Here is an 11,139-nt window from a genome sequence, read left to right as displayed (position 1 = left end):
ATGCCTCACATCCCCTCTTTTTCTTCCTCCCCCTCCACCCGTCTACATGCAGCTATATCTGTACTCCGCCTCACCCACCTCCCTGCAGTGCCAGTCGTGGTGTCTGTATTGCTAGTTTTTAAACCTTAGCCTCGCTGTGTGTGTGTGTGTGTTTGCGTGTTAGATGGTTATACTTCCCCCCCCCCTATCTCTCTGCTAGATTGTCACTACTGTCCCTGCTTTCCATGCTGGTCTCAACCCGCCTCTATCTCCACTAGCTTGCCGTGTTTATTTTATTTTTATTTTTTTATACAACTTAACTTCCCTACACTCTTGTGAAGAAAAGAGGAAAAAAAAAAAAAGCTGCTGTTACCTACCCAGCTCCACCCTGCTTTCAGTTATCCTTCCTCTGTTGTCTTGTTTAACTACACAGCATACGATTTCCTCCACTAAACACCCGGATTGAGTTGCACCAGCTCTTCGTAAATCTTTCGCTAAGTTTGTGCGGAAAGCCAGACTCAAACTTGTGGGTTAAGACTTTAGTAATGTTTAGATCAGCTGTTGAGGAACATCTCAATCTAAAGCAACGAGCTATGAAAACAGGGAGTCAATGTACAGCACAATCTGTGACATAGCTTTAAAATAAATGCATTATTAAGTGGCCAAATGATATATTAAACCTCCAAAAGTGTAGGTATGAGTTTGCGTTATTCATATATGAATACAATGGAGAAATACAGGAGGATAATAGTTATTACTATGAGTGATATAATTCTACATGAACACAAGTTCAACAGTTTTTGGTATTTCATCTGAGATAGTCTGATCAATCACCCACAAAGTCTTGACGTAGCAGTTTAACTGACTTTTAGAGTTAAACTCTCAAAAAAATACCTTAAGATGTTTTCTTTAGCTTTGAAAGATTAAAATGTCAATACTTATAGCATAATCACTGTCATTTGATCATGTGTTATGTTTTTGGCATAACATTTTGTAATTTGAGGTATATTGTGTTTCTGTGAAATATAATTTAATGTTTAGCAAGCTAATGTTAGTGCTGTCAGTTTAATTAGCGACAGTACAGTGTAACAGTTACACGTGGCAGTTACTGAGTGTAAATGTTTAGCAACAACACATATCTTTGGAGTATCTAGTTCATGTGGTACAACTAGCAAACCCTTTATGATAAGTAGAATAAGTCTGAACTTACAAACAGCTGGTGCAACCGGCTGCTAATGAACCAATGAACATGGTTGCCTTTGGGCCCGATCACGCAGGCTGGCACACTGCACCGTCTCTTAAAGCAACACTAAAGCACTTTTCCGCTTCGGTCCCCCTACAGGTTGGAAGTGGAATTGTCCATTCCCATTACCATTATTCTTATGTCTCATTCAAACTACAGATCTGCTAGCCGATCTGGCAAACTTGCACCAAAATAATGTACCTTAAAATAATGTTTCCGAAATCGTTTCAGTGGTTCATCAACTCATGAGAGGGTGAACGGCACTTCTGCATTCGCTTTGCGGCTATAACCACACTATGCAAGTTTGCCAGATCGGGTAGCGGATCTGTAGTTCGAATGAGACATAATGAGACGTTACCACAGCGGTAATGGACAATTCCGCTTCCAACCTGTAGTGGGACCGAAGCGGAAAAGTGCTTTAGTGTTGCTTTAATGCTACAAAAAAGTTTTATGTTTGTTTCAGTAATTGATGTGAGTTGATGACACTTGACCATCACAATCAACAGCATCCTGTAGATAGTACTGCCTAGAAATATCTGAATCATGGAGTTCAGAGATCAAGCATCACTTTGCGAGTTATGTTGAAATTTCTGTTGTGGAAAAGAAGTGTGTATATCAGTGTATTGAGTTCTCATGGCAACAGGGTAGCTAAACAATTAGTCAACATACATATCAGGCAAAAACAGAACAACATGGGCCAGTATTCCCTGTCATTTTTAGAACTGCTTGGCTTCATGACTCCTGCAAAAATGATGTTGCTAAATTTACAACGTCATACTTCGTCAGCCACTTTTGGGCTGAGCAGGGAGCCTTTTTGGATTGTGTGAGTTTGTGGGCTGAGAGCAGCAACCTACGATTTTGTGCAAACCGGCACTTTTAGATTCTTCAGCCCAGCAATTTCAAACTGAGCTGAAAGCTGCACAAGAGCTGCCGAGTTGGGATGTTAATTGTCAGCAGGCTTGGCAGTTCAACAGTAGCAACTCGTTCATATTAAAGGCATTTAATTCAATGTTGATGTGGAATATATTTCTAAATATAGCTTTGAGACTTATGTGATTTGGCGAAATTGGTTGATTACTGCTACAAAAATATATCTGGAGCTCTACAACCATAGATAAAACAACTGTTTTATATCTAAGTCTACAGCTTCCCAAATCACAAAGTACACTGAAACAACAGTGTATTGTAATGTACAGCAAGTATTGTTTCACTCCAGTTTAATTTAATGTCACACGCTTTAAAGATTTACTGAAGATTGGATGGTCAAACAGTCACCTAGTAGGACTCTAAGGGCCCTATCTTGCACCCGGCGCAGCGCAAAGCCCGAAGCAAGTGTCTTTGCTAGTTTAAGATCCGCGTTTTTTCCAGCGCACGCATTTTTTTAAATAGCAAATGCACCTGTGCCCATGTGCGCACTGGTCTTACGGGGAGGTGTGTTCAGGTGAATTCTTGGCGTATTGCTATCTTGAGGCAAGTGATTGCACCATTGACCAACAAAAACCTGGTCTAAAGTCAATAACGCAGCATTTCATTGTTATTTTAACAGCAAATTTGTAAAATGCGCCTATGCTTATGCACAGAGTGTGCACACTATGCTTGTTACACACACAGGGAAGTGCAGCAGCACAAACATGCAGAAGATTACAAATAAAAATATTACGGTGCAAATCCTCCATCATAATAGCAATGCTCCAAGGTACAAACGCACCTGGCTTTTAAAGGGAATGGGAGAAGACACTCTGATTGGTTTATTGCATGTTACGCCCAAAACACACCTCTGATAAATGAAGACACTAAGTACAACCCTTTTGAACCATGCGCCTGGTGCATGGACCCTTTTTTCCGCCGTCAAACTGGACACGCCCTAAACGCACCTGCGCCATGCGCTTCACGCCGTGGGCTTAGATCGTTAAAATAGGGCCCTAAATGTTTCACTCACACTGGAGACAGACTTGTAAAGACAGCAGTGGAAAATATCCTGTGTGATCAGGCCCTTCACCTCTTTGTTTGTCTGTTTGTGACCCCCCCCTCCCCCCCATGTGCTTGATGCTCACCAGTGTCCACCCTTCGCCCCTCTCATAGCTCCCCTCCTCTGTGCACCCGCTGTGATTGAGCCTCCCCTCATCCCCGTCCGTTGGTTACAAAATGGCTGCCACTAAAAACTGCAATGGCCCAACCGTCTGTCTTCGACCGTGGTCCTCTCCTCTCCTCCCAATTGACAGTTTTGTCGCCGCCATCTTGTTTTCCTGTTCTTGGTGGCCAAAACAAAAACGAGGAAATGTAATAATCATTGTTTGGTAACTGTTTTTAGTGCTGTTTTTGGAGCGTTACGAGTATTTTCTAACATGTTACAATAAAAGATTGTAGTGTACAAATTCACATTTATAAAATATATATATAGATATATATGAGAAATGTATGTTCTAATGCAATAAAGAGAGATCAAGAATTATGAAAATTGGATCGATCTGATTATTATTTATATTTATATTATTTTACTTATTTGTGTACTTATAAGTCTTCCTGATTAACATGCTGGTTTGTCAGTTTTGAACTTTGAATTTAGGGAACAAATATTGACCTGGAAAAAAATCCGCTTTTTTTTTTTTTTATTATTATTAATTTCCTGTCAGTGGTTCTTTTTTGACATGTTTAACAAGTGAAACTTGTTTGTCCCTAAAAGCACACGCAAACATTTAGTTTTCCATAGCCAAACTTTTCTGCTTTTATGCTGAGTTCCCAAGCAGAACTATTTTATGCAGTCTATGAGCACAACTCTGTACTGTAAAGACATTTTTGACTAGCCAATGGAAGAAAATGGAAGCCTTTTTCCCCTTTTCTGTATTCATTTTACTGCACAATTATATTTTCTGTCAATTTGATCTACCTAAGTGCTGGTAAAGAATAACATAACACTAAGTTCTCTTCTTTGAGGTAGTAAATTACTTGTACAGTCACTTTTTTGTGTTTTGTTAGCAAAACATTCATTCTGTGAAGTCTACTCCAGCATCGTAAAACAGAAATAGGTTTCAAGATGAGTAATGCTGTTAATGCCAAATTCCTCCCTATGATATGTAAAAACTTTTTTTTTAAAGTGTCATCTGACAATTTGAGCCTCTTTTTAGGTGGCAGGAGTGAAAATAAGTCCTCCCAAACATTTATGTGTATCTGGTTTCCGACTGATGAAAACAGTTGGAGAACAATTAGATACAAAGGATGTAGGCTTTACAGGATTATTGTACAACTATCATGTTTTTACCAAATGATGTAGAGATTTTTAGGCATTCTCTTATCAAATGTCTTGAAAAATAGTGCAAATAGCTGCCGTAAATGCCCCAGGACCCCCATAGATTTGGGCTGAGCCCTAAATATGTACAACATTTGGTTCTGCCCCTGCTATTGCTCCTGGTCCAGTCTGTTGTGTTCATTACAGCAGAAGCTATTTCCCTTCTACTCCACTCTCAGAGGCAAATGTTGTACTTTTTACTCCACTGATATTTATTTGACAGCTTTAGTTACTTTAAAGATTCAGATTAATACAAAATATAAATCAACTATTAAATGCTAGTTGATTGTAATTATAGATACGCAGTAGCGTAGGGGTATCGATCCACCACACAGCAGCTGAGGCCGCTGCGGGGCATCTTCATGTCCCGGACAATGTGCCACCTGTTGACCTTTTCATCAAAGCGCTCCACCTTAGAGAGGGTACCATGATTGTCGAACCCTCCAGCCACGTAGAGCTGGTCCTCCAACACTGCAATGCCAAAGCTGCTGCGAGCGTGAATCATGGGATTCACCATGCTCCACTGGTTTGACAGTGGGTCATAGGCAATGACTCTGCTCACATGTGAGCTATTTCTGTAGCCACCAATCTAGGAGAGGAAGGATGGAACATTTCAATATTTTACTTGAGAAAAACACCACATTGGACAAATACTTAACCGTGATCCTTTTTTTAAAAGGCCACCAAAAATAGTCTAATTTGAATTTGTTTAACATTTTATGTATTAATTTAAAGCTTTAGTGCGTAACTTTTTGATATTAATGAACGTCCGTTACATTCAAGCCGTTGCCAAATGAGTTGCTACAAAGCTAATGAAGACTATCAGCTCCACACAACTCTCTCTGGATTTCTCAGTGTGACTATGTTCAGAAGATTGTGGCGTCCTGTGACTTTCGCGCGCAGAAATTCAAGTGAAAATAATGACCTCTTCTGAAGAGTCCATCATGTTTTTTTAATCCTCTGTGGCTACTAGCAACTGTGTGGAAGGAGGGGTGGGGGGCGGTGCGTGGTCACGGAAAGCTTTGTTGCCATTACTTAGAATTCCTCATGGAGGAGACAGAAACTACGCACTATAGCTTAAACTGTTAAATTATTGTTCATGTAAATTGTATTGTCTAAATTCAGTTTTAAAGCCTTCTTTAAAACTCCAGAATATAATTGTGTTTTTGTTTTGTTTACCCTGAAACAGTCCAGTTTAAGAATATTGTCTCTAGAATGTTAATAAAAGACTCACCATGCGTAATTTGTTTGCCATTGTAGAACATAAATTGACACTTAACTGAAAATCTACCCTGAATTCCCAGAATCAGCATCAAGGATATGTCCTCAGTGTCCTCAGTTATGATTTCAAACGAATGGTTCCTGCCTGGTGTTAAATATGATATGGATATCAGTCCATGTCTGTGTGTTGCTGAATGTTTTTTGCTCTGCTTACTACATATATTCGGTCTTTGTAGGCGGCGGCCCGTGCTGCATTACACCCAATTTCCATGGAGGCGATTAACGTCCACTGGTTGGTTTCAGGGTTGTAGCACTCAGCACTTGACAGAGGTTCATTCCTTTTGAAACCACCGCAAATGTATACCTAGGAAAGAAAAACATCAGTTATTGTTAGTCGTCACAAACCATAGACTAAAAATAATGGACGGAGCTTCCGTGTCCGGGTGGTGATGGCGCAGTGGATGTGACACATGCCTTTGGTATGGGCGATCTGGGTTCAATTCCCACTGCAGTACATCAACTAATGTGTCCCTGAGCAAGACACTTAACCCCTAGTTGCTCCAGAAGGGTGTGGCTTCTGACATATATAGCAATTGTAAGTTGCTTTGGATAAAAGCGTCAGCTAAATGACATGTAATGTTCATTTCCAGGTTCATAATTGTATTTGTACCAGAATAGGTTTACATGGTTTAATTTTCAAAAAACAAATGTTTTTGTCGTACTGCACATACGCAGAGTATGAGGGCGTGCCACGCTAGCAGCTAGGCGAGCATTATAACGTGTGTTACAAAGTGACGCATGTTTGTCACAGAAGTAAAGGCTGGACTACAATAGAGCTGTTTGGAGCAGTTTGTGAACAGTGTTTTCTCTGGAAGATGGTAAGTGCCTTTGGGGTGGACTTTGGGCTTTTTCACTTTTTAAACCTATAACATGCACAGAAAAGATATATAACACAATGAAGGAAAGGGGAAAAAGCCCAAAAGCATAATATGAGCACTCTAAGGTTTTGTTTCCCACTGCCACTGCCGTCAGTTTTAACTACCTTGCCGTGTAGTGTTGCCGTGCCGGCATTGCTCCTCTTCTCGTTCATTGGTGCGATCAGAGTCCACTGGCTAATGTCAGGCTGGTATCGCTCTGCAGTTTTGAGTTTCTCATCTCCATCACAGCCTCCCATGGCATATATGCAGCCATTCAGTGCCACCACGCTGACGTAGCATCGGACTGCGTGCATCGGCCCCACGTCTTCCCAGGTTTGAGTGACGAGGTTGAGCTTTCGTACACTGCTTAAATATTTTAGACCATCATAGCCTCCGATACAGTAGACAAATCCATTGAGGCAGACGCAGCCGTAGAATGCTCGAGGAGCCTCCTTATTGTTCACTTTCACCCAGCGGTCAGCCCGAACATTGTATAATTCGATCCTGTTGGTTGGACAATCATTCGCCCAACCGCCGATAGCAAATAGCACAGCAGAGGGCAGGCGTGTGTGCGTCAGAGGTCGGTTTGTATTGGACTCACGCAGGGTCTTCATGGCTTGAATCACCATTTTCGTGCACAGCGGACTCTTAATCACAAGAGCGTTTGTGCTCACTGTGTCCATCAAGTACTCACTGGACATTAGCAGCAGGCGCACCTGGACAGAGACAAGAGGGAGATTGATAGAAATGATATGAGGATTCAACTCATACAAAGTTTTAAAGATATCAGTCCATGAAGTAATAGTTTTGCGTAGACACTCCAATAGGTATTGATATTTTGTACCATTATATAATATGTAATCTATGATAATTGTGTTAATAAGCAGATATAGGGAACCAGTTTGAGGCAAAAAAAAAAAAAAAAGCCTTGTATAACATGGCTATTACCAATGAAAAAACAGTAACCGGTTTTAATGCTTGTTTGTCGGAGAGGTTCATAGACCCTGAAAAGTATGAGGCCCATTCACACCGCTTAAAAGTTTTCATTGTTTATTGTTTTACAATATTGAAACGAGGAGGATTAATGTTGCGTGGCTTTTTATTTACATTGAATAACAGGAAAATACCCTGTTTCCCCCAACTGGAAATCAGTCAACCAATCAGGGCTTTGTAGGAAAGAATGTTCCTGTGCCACAGTAACAAAAATAGCCACTTCTGTGAAAAATAGTAATAGAAAAAGATTCGCAAAGAGTAGATAAGGTTGACACAGCAGAGTAACTAACAGAAATAGCTAAATTGACATAAGTTTTTGATTGTCAAGAAGAATAGTTGGTTAATTGTTCCATTGTCGGTTTACTGTGACTGCAGCTTTAGTCGACTGACGATGTCGGTGAAATGGATAGGTCACTAATTGGTTAGGGCAAAACGAGACAGCATAACCCCCCCCCCCGATCTCCCTGACTAAAAAATGATGTCAATTGAAATGGCAGTTCAGGCTAGACAATTCTTATTAAAACTGTTGCAGTCTGTGCACATACCTGTACAGTTGGTACAGTCTCTTGTAATTGGAGTACCAGTACCTAAAAACAATCCAGTCTTCAGTTACCTTGCTCAGCAGGGTGGCCATGTGACATCTGCGTTCCTCAGGAGCGTATTCAATCCAACGGAGGACAGCCTCAAACACGGTGCTCTCCTGTCTCGCATTGAGCTCGTCCTTCTTAATTAAATCGGCCAGCTGCTCCACAGAAAGCTGCAGGAACTTCAGCGAGAACCCTGCGACCTCTTTAAAGTGATGCAGCATGTGAAGGTAGGCCTTTCGCCTCAGCTCAGAACATTTGTGGATGTCCGCCAGCATCCACATGTGGACGCAGTTCTTGAAACTAAGATGCTGCTCCACGAAGTTGCAGCAGGCCTGCATGATGCTCTTGACGCTGAAGTAGTCTGCTCCCGCCAACAGCTCCAGCACATTCTCCTCCGTCACCACAACAGAGCCGGTGTAGGCGTATTCCACAATGAGATTCATTATATTGGGTGACACCTGGGAAAAACTGTAGACCTGCTGCCCTGATGTTGATGATTTGCTGAGGAAAAGATCTCTGTGGAATCAAGATCAAAAGAGCCAGGATTTTAGGAGGATCTTTCTGTCATACTTCTACAACTTCTACTCAAACCTGCATTCAAAGTGTATTACTCCGATAAAAACGATAAAAAAAACGATGCCACAGAACCAAAGGTATCATCTTTTCTTGTTGCACACATTTTGGAGGCATGCACCATCTCAACATTTAAGAAAATGCTTAAAACACTCTTCTTTAATAAAGCGAATAGGCAGGGCTGGCTCAGGTTTCCCTTGGACCAGCCCTTAGTTATGCTGCTATAGGTTTGGACTGCCGGGACTTCCTATGACACACTGAGCTCCTCTCTCCTTCTCTCTTTCTCTTCATCTGTGTGCGTTCATATCCCATTAATGAATGTTACTAACTTAGCTTCTTCCCCCGGAGTCCTTGTGCTTTCTCGCCTTGCAGATTTCCTTGGATTGTGGTGGCCCCTGGAATGTGGTTGCACCTCAAGCCGTTGTCCTGCTCGACGCCCACTACTACTATTATTAGTAGTTATAGTTCTACTATCTTTACTGTTACTATATATGCCACTGTTCATCATGTGATATCATTATACCCTCTGCTATAATTAGAATGAGTCATATTTCAAAATGTATTATAGATAGTTGCTTTGCATCTCTCTCTCTTTCTATCTCTCTCTCTCTCTCTCTCTCTCTCTCTCTCCCCTAACCTGTTGAGGCAGATGGGCGCCCACCTAGAGCCAGGGCAGGTTCTGCTTGAGGTTTCTGCCTATAAAAAACAACGTTTTTCCTTCCGTATTCCTTTCCTCTGCCGCACAAAGTGCAGTTGCTATTGGGGGGAATTGTTGGTCTCTGTAAATTACATCTGTAAAGTTTCCTGAGGTAACTTCTATTATGATTTGACACTGTAAATACAATATAATTGAATTGAAAATGATTCTTCTTTGTCAATCTCTGGCACCTACATTACCCATAATGCAATGTGACATCTGACAGTACAGTCAGAGATTTGGGGGCTAATGTAGCCTCGAGGCTCCAGCCTAAAGGGTTGGGCTACAGAGGCCTAGTAAACTCCCTTCTTTTTAACTCCACAAACCCCAGATTTTAATTTTTTTGTAAAGTCTCAAACTTGTATAGTCTTCAGTCCCGACCAACCTGACTCAAATGACATCACTTAAGGAGATTTATCAGATGCCACACAGCTCCCTCTTGAGCCACAAAAGGTTAATTTTACAAGTAGGCAAACCCAATATTCACTCTCTTTTAGCTTTCTTTTAATCTCCACCATCCTCTGAGAAAACATATCTGGCACTTTAGCTGCTAAATGCTCCACAATGTTTACCACCTAGTTGCAAACTTCATTAAGTGTTTGGTGCTGGGAAGGTACAGTGGGTTTATCAGAACTGATGAGAGTGGTGAGACAAAACCAAAACAATTGACCTATTCAGGGGTTCTTGCCATAAGTAAAGAAAATCTGTCTGTGGATATCTGTGTTATCTTTCAAACCACTTCTTAAAGGCACCTTGGGGCGTTTTCTTGTCAACCAACACTGACATTTACATTTAGTGTTCCTCACCAAAATGCAATTATATGCTACCGAATATGATTTTCTTGTCCTTAAAAACATTGCTCCATAGCTCCACTAGTGGTCAAAACATTAGGCTACCTTTAAACCCTCCTTAACCCTTCTGCATTATGTTCCATTAAATCACAATGAAAACCATGAGATGAAATAAATACAGTATCCACCAAAACAATGTTGATCAGCTCACCTGAAGTATGAGCCGCAGTTGCAGAGGATGATCTTGTGGACTTTAAACTCAACGTTATCGACTGTGATCACAGCATCGCACAGCTTTCCCTCCAGACGGAGCTCATTAATCGTATTATTAAAGAAGTTAGTGCTCATTGTTCAAATGTTATTCCAGAGGTATGAGCTGCTGAAAATGTCTTCTTTCATACGATTTTTTTCCTTGACATAAATCAATATTAACTTTGTAAGATAGTAAGATGCAGTTCCTAGTATAGGGCCTTTCTCCGGATTGTTTTTATTTGAAAATCATCTCAGAGTCACATTCTATTGTTTACATCATTGTTGCCCTGTTTCCTTCATACAAAAAATGCTTTTGTGTTTTCTGAATTTTAGCATCATGTTGAAATACATTTCAAAGTGTCAGCACACATTACACATCTATCTATCTATCTATCTATCTATCTATCTATCTATCTATCTATCTATCTATCTATCTATCTATCTATCTATCTATAGCACTGTTGTTGCAGCAACCATATGCAGATAAGCTTCTCGCAGTATTTTGATCGTATCTCATTAAAAAAAAAATGTCATTCAAATATAATGAAAAAATCTGCGATAGTGTTTCCCATTCAAATCGTGTTGATTCAGAAAAGCAGA

At 40.7% G+C, this 11,139-nt stretch overlaps 2 protein-coding genes across 2 annotated transcripts in view; one reads left to right on the top strand and one right to left on the bottom strand.

Moving 5' to 3' along the window:
• The window catches only part of pdxkb (pyridoxal (pyridoxine, vitamin B6) kinase b), a 36,268-nt gene extending 32,603 nt beyond the window's left edge, over positions 1 to 3,665 (top strand). Inside the window, exon 11 of the mRNA XM_078273345.1 lies at positions 3,305 to 3,665. Coding sequence (XP_078129471.1) covers positions 3,305 to 3,381 — 77 coding nt within the window. The 3' untranslated portion in view covers positions 3,382 to 3,665. The remainder of the gene's footprint in view (positions 1 to 3,304) is intronic.
• A 1,135-nt stretch (positions 3,666 to 4,800) lies between these two features.
• Positions 4,801 to 10,635, bottom strand: LOC144532524 (kelch-like protein 10). Its single transcript, XM_078273321.1, has 5 exons — positions 10,499 to 10,635; positions 8,253 to 8,742; positions 6,772 to 7,362; positions 5,944 to 6,093; positions 4,801 to 5,097 (listed from the first exon to the last, which is right to left on the bottom strand). Exons 1-5 carry the CDS (start codon positions 10,633 to 10,635, stop codon positions 4,801 to 4,803), a joined length of 1,665 nt encoding a protein of 554 aa, XP_078129447.1.
• Positions 10,636 to 11,139: the final 504 nt, after the last annotated feature.

The sequence above is a fragment of the Sander vitreus genome, chromosome 17 (assembly GCF_031162955.1).
Source record: "Sander vitreus isolate 19-12246 chromosome 17, sanVit1, whole genome shotgun sequence".
In the NCBI taxonomy this organism is placed as follows: domain Eukaryota; kingdom Metazoa; phylum Chordata; class Actinopteri; order Perciformes; family Percidae; genus Sander; species Sander vitreus.
This window is presented reverse-complemented; position numbering and strand designations above follow the sequence as displayed.